General features: G+C 44.3%; 1 protein-coding gene across 2 annotated transcripts in view; it reads right to left on the reverse strand.

The window, feature by feature from the left end:
- The window catches only part of ANXA5 (annexin A5), a 41,972-nt gene that overhangs the window by 18,687 nt on the left and 2,719 nt on the right, over positions 1-20,566 (reverse strand). The window contains exons 2-3 of one of the 2 annotated variants that reach the window (XM_051804844.1): positions 3,756-3,836; positions 385-426 (exon numbers count right to left, since the gene is read on the reverse strand). In XM_051804844.1, coding sequence (XP_051660804.1) covers positions 385-393 — 9 coding nt within the window. In that variant the 5' untranslated portion in view covers positions 394-426; positions 3,756-3,836. Of the gene's footprint in view, positions 1-384; positions 427-529; positions 652-3,755; positions 3,837-20,566 lie in introns of those variants that run through there. The other variant, XM_051804843.1, reaches the window with a different exon arrangement.

Below are 20,566 nucleotides of genomic sequence, written 5' to 3' on the forward strand. Positions count from 1 at the left end.
AAAGTTAGGTATGGGAAAACTGGGGACGGGAATACCGAGCCCCGAGCCTCCGCTAGGCACTGCCACGGCAGTATTTTTTCTCCTTCCTCTTTCAGTGGAAGGAGCCTCCACCCAGGCGCGCTATAAACACAGGGTACCGAAAACTTGGCCAAATTAGTGGAAACTGGCGGAAAAAAAAAAAAAAAAAAAAAAAGTTGTGTCTGACGCGCGCCTCACATGATCCCCGGCCCCCGCCCGCCCGCGTCTGCCCAGCTCGGGGATGGAGCGGTTCAAGGGAGCCCAAAAATTCAATCCGTGAGGAGTAAAAGGAGACGGATGAGACGAGGATGTCCCGGGAGCGGCAGGGCAGGGGCCGCCTTAGCCCGGGGCTGCCGCCCTCCTCACCTTCGCCATCTCTGGGATCCTCCGGGTGGGGCCGATCCGAATCTGCAAAGAGAGATGCGACAGTGAGGGACAGGGAGCGACAGGGAGGGACAGCGAGGGGCAGTGGGCGCCCGCCCGCCTCGCCTCCTCCGCCGGCGCCCCTCACCTCCTGCCGCTGCTTGAGCCGCTCCGAGCCAGCGGGAGCACCGAGTGAAGGAGGAGGGAGCAGCGCCCGCTCCAGCCCCGGCTCTTGCCTCACCCGGGGGCCGGGCCAGGCCCCACCCGGGGCGGGAGCCGAGGCACGGCCGCCTCCCCGGGACCGCCTGGAGGCCGGGCAGCGGCACCCTGCACAGCCCCGGGGCTTGCTCCTCCATCCCTGCTATGCCATGGACGCGTGTAATTACTGCGGTGTTTCTTAGTCGTCATAAACGTTTTAACAGAAAAGTTACAATGTGGATAGATAGGCTTCAGCAGGTCCTCGAGGCCCCTCCTGATGAAATGGATGTAGAAATGAGTTCCCGTTAATCTGAAGGGGATCATATCCCGGCACTAAAGGGCAACTCTGAAAAGAAGACATTTAGTAAAAAAAAGCAGGCATTTCACTAGCCGACCTGGGTTAGCCTCCAAGTAAGCCAGGTTAGCAAAACAAGCACAGCGCTGGAGCAGAGTGTAAGGGCTGTAGCTCCAGACTATCAGCATGGCAAGAGTTTGGGGTGATGACAAGGTTTACTTTACGTCTTCCAGCAGGACCATTTCACCAACCCAGGTACAGAGAAGATATCCAGTTTGCGAGAGCAAGGCGGATCAGTCTGCATGGCCACTGAATGAGCTGTTTCATCTAAAGCTGCAGACCTGCTCCTGCAGCCGTACAAGCACAATCCAGCTGCGTGTCAGATGAAAGGAGGAAAAGTAACTGCAACGCAAATGGAATTTACTGTCTGTGCCAAAATAAAGCACGAACATCATCCCGCTGTGTCAGCATTTTAACGTGTTAACAGTCACTTCTGTCTTACAGTGAGTTGTGTCTACCTCAGAAAACACCGACAGAAATGCAGATCGTGGCATAAATTCAAATATTTTGTCCAGCATTTCTTGTTGTCCCAGAAGTGCACATTCAGTTCAGCAAAACCACAGGATCCACCCAGCTGGCTTCCTTTGCAGGACTGAGAATCCAATGGTTTACTAAAATGTCCTGATTTATTTATTAAGGTCTGATTTGAATCTAATCCATTGAGGTAGCATTCCACACATGCTCAAAGCTGCATGAAGGGAATAGTGAGCTGCTCATAACATGCATGTGGAAATGCACCTATGGAATAGTGTGGAATAACAACATTAAAGAAAACATTAAGGATTATGCAGTGGTTTTAAAAAAGAGCAGTTGACATTGAAATGGGTTGCTTTTAGTTTAAGCACAATCTTGCTCAGACACACCCAACTCTTTCTGCAAAATTAAGTCTTTTTTTCCCCTTACACATTATATCCAGAGCCAGACACAGGCCACACTGGACCATATTCCAAGCTTTACCATCTAGAAAGGGCACACATAAGGAAATGCAGTGGGATCCAACTCTGCCCTGTTTAACACACTCCAAAACGCTGTCAACCAGAATGAGGCACATAAACACGGTGATAACAAGGCCTCCAGTGTCACAGGTGTGAGCACAGCCAACAGAAGCCAAGCCTCCTCAGTGACTCAGATGCCAGATAAGGAAAAGTTATTGGGTAATGTGAAAATTTGAAAACAGCTGTACCAGTATCGCATGAACAATTAATAAGACTCTAGAAACTAATAAAGCTGTAGTCATTGCCACTTAGAAAGAGGTAAATAGAATCTCTACTGTAGTAAGTACGTTACTTTTCCTGATACAAATGTATTTATTAAATTTCACAAATGAAACAAACCCTTGCATAATTTGGAAAAAGGTGTCTATTTGTCTAACATTATTTAGCAGCTAGCATGTGACCACAGGGAATGTAACTGTACTGCCTCAGGAAGACAGCAGGCCTACCTTCCTCCCCTCCCTCTCCTTGCTGCAGCAAGCCCCTCCTGGATCCCAGCACTGCAATTCAAGCTTTGAACCCCTGGCTCCCTATAATATCAAATATAGTTTAAAGCAGGCACTGCAACACACAGTTTCTGCTGTCCCAATGAAAATGCTGCAAGTGTGTCATGTGTATAATAGGACATTAAGAGGTAAAGGGGAAAAGCTTGTTTTCTCACCGCCTCTTCTCATACCTTCTGATTTAGGATGGGTTCTTCTGGATTGTAGGATTTTTGCCTCCAATGCCTTATTTAGTATCCTTTCTATTTTATAGCAACTCTCAAATTTAAGGAAATGGTCAAACAGATGTACTGAATTCCATTTTTCCTTTAAACTTTGTGTTGGGGGTTGTGGATTTGTAATCAAATTAACACATGCCTTCTATTCCACAGTAAGTGTCCCTGTGTACACTTTGCTTCCCATTCCCAGTGGCAGAAGTCTACCTTATTTCAATTCAAGGTATTTGAAATGGTTTTCCACTCTTCTACCTTTGAGCATCTTACACACAATAACTCACCATTTTAATCTCTGTGCACAGTCTTACTCTTAGCCAAGCATGAGGTAATGTTCAGTCAGTGGAAGATAACCTCGGGATTTCTAATCAGTGAAGGACAGAGGAAAGAGTCTTGGATGTGAGAACACAGAATATTTTCCTGCTCTGGAAGGGGTCTGAAACACGTGATCCAAGATGAATTGCAACAGTAGGAAAAGGTTAATCAGATCTTCTTGCCAACAGATGACGTTAGGAGTAAAAATCTACTCCAGTCAATATAAAATGTTATCAATGTGTGTTTAAGCAAGGAAATATTTGCATAACTTCATGAAGCAAGGAGGCCTGGGGGAGCAGGGGGAAATGCTGCAGTGAAATCATGGGAAAGATTTACCAGAGCATTCGGGAAGAGCAGAGGTTTGAAAAGAAAACAAATCTGATCATCACAGCATTTCAGCCTTTGCATCGATTTGAGCACAAAGGGAAGAGGCAGGAGTAGCTCATGAGCAAATCCAGAATGAACCTGAAGACATGAACAAAACTAGAGGGAAATGCATTTTGCAGTGACTGCCTTCAGTGGAAACAATTCAAGTTCAGCTAAAACAGTTAGAGATGGTGAGTCATAAGCACCAGATGACATGGTGCAAGTATTTAACCCGACAGCAGCTCTAGTGGTCAATAGTGTTCAGCCACAAGCCAAAAGTCAGCCTTCTAGATTTAGTATAATTCTTTTTCTTGTTTTTTTTTAAATGAAAATAAATTTTCACACAAGGAAAAAACCCCCAAAACATAGCAGTCTTTTCACCTTCCAAGCCCCTCCCTGCTCTTTGTATCTTAAACCACTACTAAAATCATACCAGGATGTAACAGTCTGCTTCCCAGGGCTGCTGCTGGCACAGTGCACTTCCAATTCTTCTGTGACACAGAGCTGCAAACACCTGGAATGAGAAATAGCAATAAAATATGAGAAACAAAGTGGCAGTGCCTTGATGATGTATTTTGCTCTGGCACACACACTGTAACTTTGCAAGTAGGGCCCTGTCAGTTCCCAATCCACTTCAAGGCAAACTTCTTGTCCATACAGAATGAAATTCTGGGGTTGGACCCAAAGTTACACTTTCAAAGGGAAAGCAAATGCTGAATCCAGGCCTGGATTAAGGGAGCAGGAACTATTCAGCAACCAGAAAGCTGAAAAGCCAAAAATCCCAAACCTCGGGATATCCCGCACCTCTTGGCCTCGGTTCAAGAGCCTGTGGGCAGGATTGCACCTTACAGAGGACAGAACGAGTGTGCACATGCTGCCCAAAGCACCATGAGCTCAGCAAACCTTCTCACTGCTGTATGAAATTCAGACATGCAAGCAGGTCTAGGCATATTTATTTAAACAAGCAAGTAAGTTTTCCCTGAGTGCTGATCATATTAGAGAGTCCAAAATTGCCATCACACAGCAGTTACTGGACGCAGTTGTTACAGTTGGAACTGCACAGATATATGAAATAATTAAATTGGTCTGGGCTTTCTAATAAGAGGCTGGAAAAGGCTTTCAAAGTCTGGTTGTAGCACTAAAACACATCTGTATGTTTTTCCAGAAACAACGTAAAAGTCTTAGGGGCTGAAAAGTTAGCACAAGATCAGTCCATTTCAAAAGCATGCCCTCTTGCAGTTGCTGTCAGCAGCAGACTGCCAGATCATGGAAAGACCAGTAACTTCAGGTTTTTTTAATAAATAGAGATGGATGGTTTGCTGTCTCAAAACAGTCTTCCAGTGGGTGTGCTCATCTCCTGCCCAAATGCACCATACATCATGTTGCTATCAATACTATCTCAGAGCCATTATGTGACTCTACACCAGCCACCTTTAAATGCATTACAGAAGAGAATAAAAGAGCAAGGCCCATTTAAAGGCAACTTTGCTCTGCTGAAAAGGGAAAGGTCCTTCAATTTATCTGATAGAGCTGGAGCACAGGAATCGAGTTAGAGCACTCTTCACACGATATAGAAAGGCCAAGGCCTGTTGGTGTCCTACTTAAAATATTTTCTCTTAAAGGAAATCCTACTGCAAAATATTTTAAAAGCCTATTGTAGAGGCACTGAAGTGCAATAGGCTTACTGAGGGAGATTTTCAGGCTTGGGAAATTTCATGGAGCAGACAGTTTCCATATGGAATTATAACCGAAGATCAATCTGAAACGCTTTTCCACACTTTAATGTCTCTTTGGAATTGAAACAGTCAGAACTGCTTGATAAGCCACAAGTCAGAAGCAAAGGTGAAGGAGGGAAAAATAAAGCAATTTCAAGTTCATGCTTTGATTAACACTGACAGAGGAGAAATGGCTTTTGTTCCAGTCTGGTGCCAGTATATGGCAATTTCCCAGTGCCTCGTTTCCCTCTGCTCCTACTCAAGGAGAGCAAACAGTTCAGCACAAATGGAGAGCTTTGTGCTGCACTCCAGTACCTTGAGGGGAAGGTATGAGGAGTACAATAAGCAGTAACACTATGAAAATAAGAGAGGAGAGAGGAGGGTTTTGCTGCTTTACAGGCAGGGTAAAAAGTTCAGATTTTAATGCTGACAGAAAGTTTAGAAAATTCTTTCCATGCTGCACGTTCTGGCATCAGGGGGCTGCTGAAGGACAGGCCAAGAGTACAAAGCAGAAGAAGATTATCTTGTTTGGGGTTTTTTTAAAGCACTTTGAGAGTTGCTTTGGAGACTAAATATTGGTTTATATTCCACCAAAGACAACTTCCTGTAAGTGATTCATTACTTCTAATCCACAACCCATTACAGAGCAGGGCTCTGTCAGATTCTTGGTTTCTCCTGGGACACCAGTACAATGTGGGAAGGTTAATAGGAGGTAAGAGCATTCATACCAGTTACAGCATTGGCCAGCTGAATTCGTCTTACTGGCAGACAGTGTTATTTTCCTTTAGTCAGAGGAGGTGAAGGTTTCTTTGAAATTGTCTTTAGACTAAGACACATCACAAGGATGTCATCAATGCAATAATCTCAATTCAAGCAAAGACAAATCACTTGAGCCAGATTCTAGTCCATGCCTTAGGCCCTGGATGCTAATCTTGATTACCAGGACAGCTCTGCAACACTACACTAAGGCAGGGCTTGATCTCCAGGCTGCCTAATCCGGCCTGAGAAACACAATTTGCATCCCTAATGACCAGTGATAGGGACTCCTCCTCTGGGGCAAGGGGACAGAAAAAGAGCCAGGGGCTTTGGTTATTTTTCTGCACTTCCAGCTGTTCTGCACCACAGTTTATCTTGAGCACATCACTTAGGGTTTGTGCTCTACACACCTCCACACAGTGATGGTGTATGAGGGCACAGCCCATCAATAATAGCAGAACACTTGTCCCCCATCCAGGAACTTGTGTGCAGATTTTAAGAGCCATTGCAAACCTTTGGGGGAGCACTAAGTAACTATCCAGAGTAAGAAATGCAAGTTCAGAAAGTAATTTCCTTTAAGCATTAGGCCATTACTTCTATTTAGGAAAGAGGAGCAGAGAGAAAAATAATTGAGTTATGTTAGCTTAATGGAAATTTGAGAAATCTGAGGGAAGAAAATAAAAATCATCCATGAGTGGTTGTGTCCCTCTCTGTGGAGGAGAGAAATAAGAAGTTTAGCTGAAATACTAAATTCCTAAAATACTTCTAAGTGAGGTCCTGTAACAAGACCTTTCTCATGAAGGGGCCTCCCATTAGCACCCCCACGGGAGTCTTGAGACACAGGAACACCATTATCTTAATTTCCAAATGGAGAATCCAGGTAAGCTGAGGCTCAGTGGTTTCCCCAAGGTCAGAGCAGGTGCTGGTAACTGAGCCCAGGTTTCAAGTCACAAGCTACTGACTTTGCACTGCTTTGTTCTTTCTCCCTTTGCTTTGCCAAAGGACCTCAGTGTCACTGAAAACTGTCTCCTTGGTTTACATATTGACTGATGAAGAAGAAAAGAACCCATAAATTATTCTAAAGATGCCAGGAGAAGAAGCACCTCCACACTCTGCATGGCTGTTCTTATCTGAAACAGCACAAGGCTTGATTCCCATAAGTAAGAGCAGAATCAGGCCCACAAAATTTGAGTTTGATTATGAGGAAATAACCAAACACAGCCTACATGGACTTGTTTTCTCTTCAGCCTTTCATTAAATTTCTAAAACATGCTGATCGCAACCTTGCAAGCACCTAATTCAGCAAAACCCTGAATAACAGAGTGCTTTGATTGCAGACTCTGTGGAGCCCACACCACCACCTAGATATCCCAAAGTTTTATCAGGAGGCACTAGTGTCTCACAGAGCTTTAATGATTTGTCTGTGAACATAATTTCATTCTTTCTGTCCATAACTTCCCATATATCCCCCAACACTGGATGCTCAGTGCTCCTGTAAACACAAGAAACACTTCTAGCACTTAGCTTGAGACCTCTAAAGCCCCTTTCCTGGTTTCTATGACATGTTTTGATACCTGAACTAGGACAAATCTACCTAAACTGCCAGCACATGAAACGTGTTTTACTTGCTCCTGATAAGTCACTGCCAATGCACACCCAGACAGAGACATTCCAGATTAAAATTGCTCCATTTCTTTATTTCATTTTGAAACTTTCAAAGGTGAGCAAAGGCTTAGGCATGGTCAAAGCCATGCCAACATGAGACTTTGGGCATAGTCCTGTATAGGAAAAAATTCCACAAACCTTCTCTCACCTGCTGCCACACAAGGTCGAAGGGCCTGCCACAGTCTAAACCCCAACCCTGGCCTCAAGAAAATGTTCAGAGACATTTTTAAATAGCATTTCTTAGCATTCTCCTGTTCCCACTCTGATCATTGCCAGGCACAAGGTGTTTTTTTTCTCCATGGATTCCCGGTCCTACTGTTCAAAAAATAGGACATTGCCAGTAGTTTAAATTTCTCACCCCCATGACATTTTTAAGAGCTGACTGTATGTCAAAATGTTTCTATTTTTCATAAACTAATTATTTGCCTGAAAATAAGCTATAAGTTTGGGAGAAATGTCTGTGGTACCATTCCTCTAAAAAGCCTCTGCATCTCCTCTTTTGGTGGAGCTTTTGTTACCCTTATTCACATTTTCAAGCTTAAAATGACTTATAGCATCCCAAGAACTTTAAGTAGTGGTAATCACAGCAGAGCTTTAGGTGAACTAGAGCCAAGTTAGGGCTCAGGAACACAGCAACAAATGACATCCTGATGCAAACTGCAATTCCATTTACTGAAAGGCGTTCCCACTCCCCACTCTCAGCAATAACTTTTATTTAGCTGTTATTCAGGTATTCATAAAGGAAAAAACCTAGTTTTCTTGATCATATTGACAGCTTTTTGTAATGCTATTTCTTCCAGAGAAGAGGGATGAACTGATAGTCAGGGGCTGTGGGTCCTTATCAAGATTCACTATTAGGCTGCTATGAAGCCCCAAATCTATTTTTCCAGGAATGATACAGTTTAAATAATATTTACTCTTCATAAAAATGCCTTGATGCAAACCTCTACAGAAGAACTAATAACAAGCAGTAAATCCTACGCTATAGATTGAAATTGCCACATGTCCCCAACCCGTTACCAGACCAAAAACCAGAATGGTTTTCGGCATTCAGATGCAACAGGATAAGCACATTTGCAAGGGCAACCAGAGACTGCCTGATGTTAAATGTCATTCCCTGCCTCCTGCTTGCATGTCTTCAGCTTGTCTTTTTGTTGTATCTGTTTCTAGTCAGTGGATTGAATGACTTCTCATGGATTGCCTGCTCACTTGACCATATCCCAGCTAATCAGACCACTAAAAATAAAATTTGCTCAAAAAAGACAACATCCAAATGCAAACATGGAGATAAGAAGGAATGAGATGTCACAAGTGAGCCAGTCAAATCATCTTCCCAGAAGGAGAAAAGAGAAATATCCAGACCTCACTATCCCCTGGGATATTTGCCTGCACAAGTAGCATCAGATCAGTGAAACTGAGGTTGGAGAGCGCTAAAGTTGTGACACAGCTTTTCTAAACACAGCAATTCTTGCTCCTCTCTAACTGCACACCTCCCAGTTCTGGACTGGGGAGAGGGAGGAAAAGGGGAGAAATTCCTGCCCTCATCCCTCCAACACTGTTAAAACCTCCAGGCCCTGCAGTGGCAGGATCTGCAGCAGCAGGCTGTGGGCTGTAGGAAAAGGTGGCACATTCACATCTGTGCAATGGCTCCTGGCAAACCAGCACCATTAAACTTGGCATCCAAACTACCAAACAGGAGCAGATGCATTTTATTCCTTTAATAGCTAACCTTTTTGCTTTCCAATGTTCTATTATTTGCTGAAGACAGCTGCAGACTTAAATTACCTTTTCTGCCTTCAGCCAAAATAAATAAATATTTATGGCTAATTAGGACTTCCTTTTCAGGGTTGTGAGTGCTCACCTGGCTGAGCTGCTGCAATAAGAGGCAACACCTCAGGTGCCAGAAGTGATCCCAGCTGCTGTGCCCCCAGCACAGGGGGAAACCAGGAAACACAGACTTCACAGCACCACCAGCCTCCATCTGCAGCACCTGTGAGGGCAGGAATCCCATCCTGCCCCACATCATGGCTCTGGGGGGCAGAGCTGCAGATACACCTTCAGCACGAACTACAAGGGCTCTCAGGACAAACTTCCAGGGGCTCTTGGCAAAAGGATAAAGAAACAGTCCTTTGGTTTGTGCTGCCTATTTTTGGAGCCCTAGTGTATATAATCTGCATGAGGGCAGCACTGAGTGTCACCACCTGGTGGTATTCCGCAGCATAATTCCCAAGCCCTCTGCTCAGACCCGCACAGAGATGTGACATACGGCACGATTCAAGCATAGCTTTGCCTCAAAATTATTTTTAAACCAAAGGAACCCACAAAAAAGCACTTTATGCCAAATGCCTCCCACTGTTAGTAGCTACATAGCCGAGGGCTTGGGTTTTGTCCAAGGTTTCATTAAGATGTGTATCCCAGTACAGCAGCCACGCTATACAGCAGTTCAATACCAACTCACCGCAAGTTATTCTGCTGAGTGCAGCGACAGAGAAGGATGGATGCCTGCAGTTCGTCAGACTCCCATTCCCAGTCACCGTAGGAATTTTAGTTAAACCATGTTAAACCAGTCTTAGTAGCAAATTTTTCAAAAAGAGCTACGGTAATAGTCAAAGGGGAAGTGAAAACATAAATAATGTAAATGCTGACTTGCTGAAATCCCGTATTTCAAACACGAAGTAGTTCCGGGGATTCTGAAAGCAGTATAAACCTTGTAGAAAAAGGGACATCTAGTGGCATTATCCGGGACTTGCAGGGGGAGAGACGGGTCAAACACTCCGTGAACACTGTGACAAATCAGAGGGATAACAGTAACTGCGCATAAGAGTCCTCCAAAATCCTGACACAGGATACAATTTTAACCCAGGAGTTCATACGAAAATTACCCTTTCTAAGTAGTTAAAAAATACCATCAAGTGATCAGGCAGGTATTCCACTTGGTGGGTTCTTCTTTTATCATGCTCTTGCACTTTCTTTCCCTTTTTCCCTCAAAACCAGCCAAAAAGTTTACATTATGCCATCCTGCTGCATCTGAACTATGGATTCACACTTGGAAGCACGATGGTTTTGCAATTACTTCTAGTAAGTTAAAGGAGAGAGTTCTGGCATTGGGAAAATTTTTTATTTGATCCCAGAATACTTTTGCTAACTAAGCATTCCCAGCAGCTGGAGGCAGATCCCCCACCAGCTCTGTTCTGTGCAGGATGAAACTGTGAGCAGGTTTCTGCAAGTAGAATGCTCCATACTGGTGGATAATCTCATGCCAAGAGTTTGTCTTTAATAGTGAGGAAAGCTCAGCGCTGAGCTGGAATCCAACACAGTTGCAGTAGGATCAATAGGGGAGAAAAAAAAGGTCCTGGAGTTTTTTGGGGTTTTTTTGTCATCAATCCTTATTAAGATTTACATTTAATTTTGGGTTAGGTGTTACTGTTGAGGAAATCAATGTCATGCCCAAGACACTGCAAATCCTACAGTTGTGATGAACAAATAAAGAGAAAAGAGATCAGTCAGATTATTTCAGTGGAACTGCAATCCAAACCATCACAATTCCTAGAAGCATTTCATTTTGTCCTCTATACCAGCACTGAATAGAGTTTCAGTACTTTCTATTATTCAAATAACTCCTTTCAAAGGAAAGCTGAAAGGGGGAGGATTTTCACAACAGTGAACTATCTGTACAATCAAAGCCGATTTTGGTCAGGCAAACTTTTTTTTAAAAGTTTGATATTCAAAAAAGACATCAAGCAAACAGCTTTCAATTGGCGAATGAGAAATCCAGCCAGGACTGTGCTCCAAGGATTGGACACAAGTGAAGATATCAGACTTTCAAAAAAAAAAAATTACAATTTTTAACATAATTTCTCTTCAAATTAACAGTGCACAGTTCTGTGACTATACATTTACTTTAAAACTTGAAGGGATGATGAATTAGGCAAACAAGATTTTGCCAAAACCAGCTGCCAGGAGAGGAGCAGCAGTGCCCACACCGACCAGGTGCAGCACATCTCCCTCCCAGCTTTGTGAGCCAGGTACAAGGTGACTGATTTCAGCAGAGCTGGAATGAGTTACGTGAATGCAGGACTGGTGTAGAGCAGCGATGAATCATCTTTTCCTTCGTGCTTATTCTGTGCACAATAACGTATTGCAGAGCTCTAATTCCTCTGCTAAACATCCATAATCTTCTGCCAGCTGATGAGTCTCCAGGGATTACATATTTGAATCAGGACAACTGACACAGACCAGTCCATTAAAGCAGACTTCAGTAAATCAGAGTTAAAAAATTTAAAGACTTCTAATTCAGCCAAACGGTGGATTTTAACAAAGAAGTGGTTTATATAACTTCAACTACTGACAGATTATCATGTCACTGTTAACAAGATCATTTCATCAGGGGCTTGTGAAAAGACCATCAAGATACATTGTCTTTTTTGCCCAGTTTTAAAGCAGAAGAGAGCACCTGTCCCCAAGACAAGATACAGCTCCCTCAGGCAAGAGGGTGCCAAGCTGTGCTCACAGACAGACACTGACACCCCTGAGGAAATGCTGGGGAGTGTGTTGAGAGACCTCTCCATGGCTCCACATGGTTTGGGCTGTCCTTGCTACATATGGGGGTGTCAAGGGCCTCCCTTTCATTCCTGGCACATGGTTACTGATCCCTCTTTGAGGGTCCAGAGGGGAAGATGATGGCAGCAAGTCCCCTGCGTAGGCCCAGGGTCTGTCTCATGCCCAGTTTTGACAAAGCATGAGAGGTCTCATCATCTACTGCCTTGTCAAATGTCACTGTTCTCCTGGAAGGTATTTGGCTGAGGAAGGCAAAAAAAGCCCCATAAATACATTTCCTTTCCCTCTATAGGGAAAGGGCTTCTGTGCTCCTCTTTCCTACACAACAGAAACCAAGTATAGCAAAATACATAAACATGCCACCTGCTTTTCCTGGGCCCCCCCATCTCCTTGCTTCCTTACCTGCTTCTCTTGAGACACCCACCAAGTTGCTCCAGAGGGTATTGCTACTGCCCAGGTCAGCAGGCAAGACCTGGGACATCCTTCCCCAGCCCTCACCTCTCTCCAGAAAACCCATGCAGCTGCCTGTCCCACTCCTCTTAACCTCTCTGTTTCCACCCCCTCCTGCAAGTCAACCAGGCTCTACTGGCCACACCTGTGTGTTGTTCTGCTCCCTCTCCACCTCCTGCCCGCCCCTTGCTCCCCACACAACTCCTGACTGGTAGAATCTGACAGGGTTCACAGAAGCAGCCTGAGTCCATCCCAAAGAATCAGCAAGCCAGCAACACTGTCCTAATATGAAGATCTGAGCTGGATTTGGGGAGGCTTTTATCAAATTCAGTATGGGAATATCAAGTTTTCATCACACGTCCGATGTTACATGGCATTCTCATCATGTGGAAAGGAACTGGTTTGAGTACATCAATCACCCCAAAGGAAGAGAAAACAAAAGAGGAAAAGTATACTCCAGTGATCCTTTCTTGCCAAGCAGAATAGTTAAACTTGTCTTCAGCAATCAATCAAGGCTCCAGCAAAACCAAAGACAGATGATCTTTTGTGAAAGAACAGATACCTCTGAAAACTTCATTACCATTCATTAAGACAAAGAGTTGCCTCTTGACAAGTGTCCTTAATGCAGCATAAATTTTAATAAGGCCTGCACAAACAGCTACAGTGCAGCTCACAGGCTCTGCTGAGCCTTAGGAAAACAGTTCTCTATGGCTCCTTTTCACCTCCTGTCCCAGGCCAGACACACTCTGGGGTCAGAAAAGCTAAAGATGAGAGAAAGACCCTTGGGTGAGACCGGTCCAAAGCACCAAGCAGGTGGTGGGAGACAGGCAATGAAAGAAGCCCTCACCTCATGCTTGCTGCTATTGTCTTTTAACAACCTTTCCAGTTCATATTCTGACTCCTGGATTCGCTGTTGACAGTGAAATCAAAGGCAACTGAGTACTTTTCACTCTACATCCTTTTATCCTAAACAGAGCTTTCCTTGCTGACATGGGAACACAATGAGCTTGTGTTTGCAGCAGTCTGGAGAGAAAGGTTGTGTTAGGAGGTATTTCACTAACTGCTCTGGAAAACAAAAGCACAGGGAAAATAATATTTACAGCAAGGAAAGTGAGATTTCGTGCTCAGCAGGAGATGCACGTTAGCACACACCACTTCCCAGGTGTTAAATAGGTGTGAGTTTGCCCTGGTGATCGCAGCAGACTCACAGTTCATTCAGCATTTAAAGATACTGAAAACGTTATATTGAATCTTTCCCGAAGAGCAGAAGGGCCACTTACTGACATAGATTAAGTAAAGCCTTGTGTACAAAGGCTGGAATGAAAATTAATTTGTTTTTCTCTATCATCTGCCATCTCCAGCAAGCAGGGACTTGTCTTTTAACCCTTTTTGCAGAGTGCTGTTTCTGTCAACACAGCTTCAGAAAAAGTACAAAACATTCTAAAAAGAACACCCTAATGACAGAGATAATGAACTAAATGGACTGAGGATGTACATTTTATGCCTGGTTATTAAAAGTGACCGAGAAAAAGCGGAATATCATTTGAAGACCATTGCTATTGCCATGATCTCTTCTGAAGACGTTTATTTTTCTGAAATCAAAAATAAAGTACATGCATTTTCACAGAAAAGTCACCTGGAGCATATGTTGTGGAATTTCACTAAAAGTCACACTGAAAGCATGGAACATTCTGATTTGTGAGGCTTTCCATAAACAATTCCTCCAATCATTATCTAGGTCTCTCATAGATCTGAATCATACTTCAATTTTCATAACTGCATCAAGCAATATATTCCCCATGTTCTAAAACTTTCAGTCACTACCATGTGGGAAGCTAAAATATCAATTTAATAATCAAAAAAAAAATCCTTCTGCAAGCCCAAATCAGGTGGACCATCATATTCTGCACTGAAAGCTTTGTCAGCTCAGATGTGCCTGTGCATCTGAACAGAAAACCTATTCGGCTGAAGTCCCCCTAAGGCACCTTAAAAGAGATCTTAAACGACTGTCAGAGTTTTGACAGCCCTCCATAGGGGTGGATTTTCAAAGTAAGATTGGAGAGATGTAACAACATCTGAAGGGAACCAAAACAGTAAAGAGTTTCTCGGGAATGCCAAGAAATTAAAGGTACTGAGCAGGTCTTGCACAGCTGTGGCTGTGAGTGGAGCTACACTGTCACTGTGAAAATACTCCAGGTGAACCATGAGAAAAGTAAAATGTTGCTGCATTTGTTTTAGAGTATTTTCAAATGCCCAAATTAGGACATTTCTGGCACAATTCTTTAGGCCTCACTGGAAACTATTTTGGTCCACTGAGCCTTTGTGTCTTTTAACCTGGAGATGGGAAAAGCAGTGATTACATAGTTAGTGCCTCTTCACAAAAGCACAGCATTATTCCCTCTCGTGCACTGATTTTCAACATACAAACACTGAGCTTTGTGCATCTTCTTTGGGAGATTATTTCTTGATTTAACACACCATGTTGTCAAGTACTTTCTCCTGCTTTTCTTTTGACTAGTCTCTGTCTGTACTCTGTAGTTATGCCTAGTTACAGGTTATGCTAAAAAAGTCGTCATCTCTCTCAGTGCTTATGTTTTTCAAGTATTGGCAGAAAATTGCATTCCCCTATAGCTGCCAGGTAGCAAAAACATACATATTTAACTGTTCTGTTCTTTCCTTCTGAATTCTCCAAAGGCTTTTCACGGCTCTTATCTGAATTCCCTGTGGTTGCCAGCAATGGCCTAGTAATGAGATGTTCTAACAGGTGTCCCAACACCTTAGTGCTGAACAGAAGGAAAACCTCCCAGGACAGGATACCCTCAGCAACACAGAGGACTCGGAATTAACTGACTACTAATGATTCCATCTTGTATTTCTCTCACCCTGCAGTTTGTTTCAATCTTTCCAAGATGATCCATCTGGCTAATCTTTTAGAGCTTTGGCTTACTTCTGACTGCTTAAAAGAAAGGATGCACACTTTGGGAATTTAGAAACTTCCTAGAAGATCTCTGAACAGTGGGAAGGGCACTCTTTGCACAATGGGCCTGCCCTCCCCTGGACAAGGGGCTATTGACAAGGCATCAATCTTTATTTGGGAAAGCAATCAGATACAACATCAGCACAGAAGAACCATCTTCATCCATCTTCATCCATCTCCTTCCACCTTCCTGCCCTGTGACAATACCAGCAGAGGGGAAGGTGCTGCCTCCACAGCTGTGCCCTAAAATACTTATCAAGAAACAGCAATCCATTTGAACAGTGCAGGTGTTTGATGCCACTTGGGGGTGTGATGCCAAAAAACTCCTCTGCTTGTCCTTCAAATTGTGCTGCTAGTGACAGCATTGAAACATGGAACTTACGTAAAAGGAGCAGTCATCTTGGTCATTTGGGGTATTTGTTCCTACACTGCAGGTCTTTGTGAAATTAGAACATTTGAGATGCGTTACTAGTACCAAAACAAGACAAAGAGATTATAATCCTCTGACTTCCAGATATTTCACTGAGTAGCCCCCACAAAACTTTCTATTGCACTGCTGGTGTAAAATGCGTATTATGTCAGAGAAAAATCATGTTTTAGTTTTCATTTTCTAGAGAAAGGTAACTCAGCCTGTCAGTCACGCTTGTAAAGTCATTACAGAAACTGTTCCACACAATAAAGTAAGTATGAAGTGCTTCTGCAAAGCAAGTTATTAAAAGTGCCCCAACCATTCACAAGACCATTCACTTATCTGTGAAGTCAGCTGGGTCTGAAGATAATCTCTTTGTGCTCATGCAGAATATGCTTCACAGTTTTATGGCTACTTATATTAATTGAGCAAAACCATTAGTCACCTTCTTTCTAATCACCGATGTGAGGCCAAAGTCACTCCCACCATTTCCACAGAGAAAGAACAAGAAAACCATACAGATAAGAGGCTGATGGGTCGCTGGCAGGGAAACCTGTGCTGTATTGTTCTCTCATCATTTTCCCATGACTTTGAAAACAAACAACCAAGAGTGCAGAAGGGCAATTGAGGCACCAGGAGGAGGCATGGCAGGACTAGAGAGAATTGGGGCTCTGGCTCTCGCCTGTGCACCCACCTTCTGGGAATGTGACAGATACAGTTTCCTTCAACTGAGCTGAATTTGTCCGTGTCACCCTGTGCACTGAATTCCCCCTGGTGCAGGAGCATGCTGGCCATGGGGGAGCACAACTGTTCCTGCCTGCATGGCCCAGTTATGGCCCCAGGGTCCAAGAACCTCAGAAGAGCTGCCATGGGTAGTGGAAGCCACAGTCCTGACTTCACCAGCTCCTGCCAGCTGGCTACAGACCCCAAATCCTCATGTCCTGAGGTATGTGAGGCAGGATGGCATCAGCTCCAAGACTCCCATCCGAGTAGCCCAAATGTCCTATGTCTTGCAAAGTCCCTGGAAAGCAGAACTGAGTGTTGGGACAGTTTGTATAAGAGATGACTGGGTCTATAATGACCAAATAAAAGATTGACACAAATCACAGAGTGTGCACCCATTTCAAAAGCTTGCAATAAAAAGCCACAGTGAGCCATCCATGGGGAGAGGTCAGCCATGGGATGTTGCCAGGTCTGTTTCCACCCACAGGGAGCGAAGCCTGCTTAGCATTTTAGCTATATGAGGGAATAACTCCTGCAGAAGAAAACTTAAGATGTGTTAGATGTGAGTTAGATGTGGTTAAAGTTAAGAAAAAAAGAGTTATTTTAAAAGGTATCTCCTTCTGCACTGGAAAATGCTAAATTTAAAAATGCTCTACTAGTGTCAAATTCAGATCTTTGTATGCCAAAGTAAAGCCAACATAAATCCTCTCGGCAAAGAGGGACTGAGGGGAGTTCATAATACTTTGCTACAGAGTAAAAGCTGCAGGGCGAGCTCACCTTCAAATTTCCCCTGAATTTCTCAAGGCAAAGGTAGCCTCTCTAGAGGGAGCGGGGGACCGGAGCGCGGTCGCGGGCAGCGCTTGAGCGGGGATGCTGGCGGAGTACGAGCCGATGCCCTTCTGGAGGTAGCCCCCCGGCCCTCCTTCCCTCCCGCGGACTCACCTGGAAGCGATGGGCGGCTCAGGGCTCCCGGCTCCCCGCAGGCAGCCCAGGGCTGGCGCGGCGGCGCGGGGCTGCTCCGGGGGCGCTGCCCGCCGAGCCCCGCAGCTGCCGGAGGAGCAGGCACAGCAGGAGCAGCAGCAGCAGCAGCAGGAGGAGGAACAGCGCCAGGTAGAGGAGCAGGTTGAACTCCCACTCCATGCCGCCCGCGGCTCGGCTCCCCGCGGACCGCCCGGTGCCGGAGCCGGAGCCGCCGCTGCTCTGTCCGGCCGCAGCCTCCTCCCCTGCGGCAGGGCGGCGGAGAGGGGCACCGGGAGATCGCGGAGCCAGACCTCCCGCAACCCCCGCCTCTGCCGCACCTCCCGGCCCGGGCAGCCCCGGCCCGAGCTGGGGCGCCTTGGCCGCGCTCCTTGGGCACAGGTGCCCTGTCACAGAGCTGATGCTCCCAGACCACCCGTCACCGCCAAGAGAAGTTCGCCGGGCTCGCTGCGAGACCGAGCCTGCCATCCGAACTGAAGTGCCCATAGAGCGGTACTCACAGGCAGCATGCACCCTCCTGCCTCCCCACCTCACATTTCACACAGGCCAAACAGCTCTGAACTCCATGGGTGCCAGAAAATCTCTCTTCCCTTGAAGACATTTGAGAACAGTCCCTCGGACCAGAAGCGCAAACACTTGCCAGATATTGCCATGGCAACAGAAAAGTTATTTAGGTTTTCGGCCACTTGACTCAGATTTTGGTGATACAACTGTAGTGGCCCCACCATGACTTTGACTTCGAAGGGGATGAAAAAACAGACTTTTAAAATCCCAGCTGCCTTTTGTTGTACCATAGCACCCAGATCTGGCTGTCGGTCAGGTAACTGAGCCGAGGGGCACGCTGGGGTGGATCTGGCATGGCCTGGTGGCTCCCACAGGTGCCTTTGGAAACACTGCTAAATGCATGAGCCTCCAGCCTTAGCAGACAGGTTACTGAGAAGCACAGTCATATTTCACACTGTCAGACTATTGCACCTGATCCCCCTGCTCCCCAAAGAGCACTAATGCAATGGGGCTGCGGGAGAGCAGATGAGCTGAAGGGGTGGAGGGATGTCACCCTTGCTGCCATCCTCAGGGAAAACTCTGCTTGTACTTTCACCTGTCCACTTGCCCACATGATTTGTCTCTGCTCAAGTCACATCCCAAATGCCTCCATGGATTTATAAGCAAGGGAAGTGAAATTTTACAGTGGAAACACAAGCCACTGATGCATATCTTGCAAATTTTGTCAAAGCCATACAAAGTGTGTTACTTCCTGAAGAAATACATCCAAAAATGCAAAAATTCTACTTCATCAAGCCTCCCAAATTCTTAACATAAGCATCACTGCAAATCTGAGATAAGGAGACAACTACATATTGGGTTATTATTTTACACTGAATCTTCTTTCCTTATTGAACCTCTGAATAATACCTCATAATAATGCTCAGTGTAACAACTGGAGGCAATTTGGGAGAGTGATCATTCAACTTTTCTTGAAGTAATAAAACTGAAATCATTCTGACAACTTCATCAATGCTAAGGAAGACATCATCTGGTGGAAAAAGGAAAGGCCAGCATCCATCATTCTCCAGAGCCCACATATTCCATCCTGGTTCTGTATTCTCTGACACAATAATTGGCACTTTCCTACTTTGCTTGTATTAATATGAGGAATTCAACTCCTCATAACACAGTTTTCTTACAAGCATTTCTTGATAAGAAATGAAGAACTGGGCTCTTTGAGAAATATGGAGAGATTAGCACTTGCACGGGATACACACAGAATTTGGCTCAGAAGCTCCATGGGAGACATATCTGCACGAAATACCGGTGATAAGACACCTTGTGAGTGGCTGTTGTACACAACAGGAGGCACTTCTAAACCAGGCTTTTAGCTTCTAACAATGCCTGTGTTTTAAAATACAACTGTAGATGGGAAATTGCATTTAAAAGCAGCTGAATCAACAAAAAGATATGTTGTTTGGGGGGTTGTTTGTGGTTTTTTATGACAGAATTCTGAAATTTCTTAAAGTTGCACAGAAGAGAAATTGTTCATCTTCTTTTATTATTTAAATGTTTTGCTTTATCCTATAACTAAACAATGCAGGAAAGAACAATCCACAACCTAAGAAAGCAGGTATCCTAGAATTCCTCCTCAATCCTTACTCCTCATATCAAGCAGCAGTCAGACTCCACAGAAGGTCAATAGAATTACTCAGAAGAGGCATAAGCAGAAATTTTCTAAATTGTATCTCCTGATTTAAAAGAAGCATTTTAGTATCAAGATTTATTAGTCTCAAAAGAGATTGTCCATGCAGAACAACAAAAAGACTTGATTGGAAAAGATTATGACTTTCAGCACTTCAAGGCAGTCAGGATTAATTTCAGCTCTGCAACAGAAGCTTGGAAGCTGAATAAGCCGGAGAAATAATTGAAAAAAGCCGTTCAGATTTAATGGTTTGACTCGATTTTCTGGTTTTTACCCTGTTTATCCTGGGGCTGATACCACTTTTGCTGTGCTTGCATCATGACACACTGCTCTGAGGTGGTGGCAGCAGCTCGTGCTGTACGTGCATAGCCAGCTTTTCCTCGCATGTTTGTAACCAAACACTCGGGTGTCACTCCTGGATTTCCTCTGAGTTGTAGGAGTACCAATATGTGGTATCAGCAAACATTTTCTACCACCTTTTCCAGTAGAAAAAAAAATAGATATTCACTTCATTTTCACACTCCTGAGTCCTTGTATCAAGCCAGTATTTAATATGTCCACTAAGTAATATTTAAGACTAGGATATGAGAAAGTGCCTCTTTTTTTTTACAACAATTTTGGTTTATTTTTGCCTATGCTACATGAAAAGAAGCATAGTTTTTACTCTAACATGGACATTTGTTACTTCTGAAGAGAATTTGAAGATGCTTCTAAAAGGTTTGAAAATCTTAACACTAAAATCTGAACCCAGACATTGGTTTTGTGTGTTTAGAGCCTTCAACTATAGCTGTAACTATTTTGGCTTCATGTGGCACTTAACTCA

This window comes from Manacus candei, unplaced genomic scaffold (genome assembly GCF_025592945.1).
Source record: "Manacus candei isolate 608988 ecotype Guabito, Panama unplaced genomic scaffold, ASM2559294v1 h1tg000062l, whole genome shotgun sequence".
In the NCBI taxonomy this organism is placed as follows: domain Eukaryota; kingdom Metazoa; phylum Chordata; class Aves; order Passeriformes; family Pipridae; genus Manacus; species Manacus candei.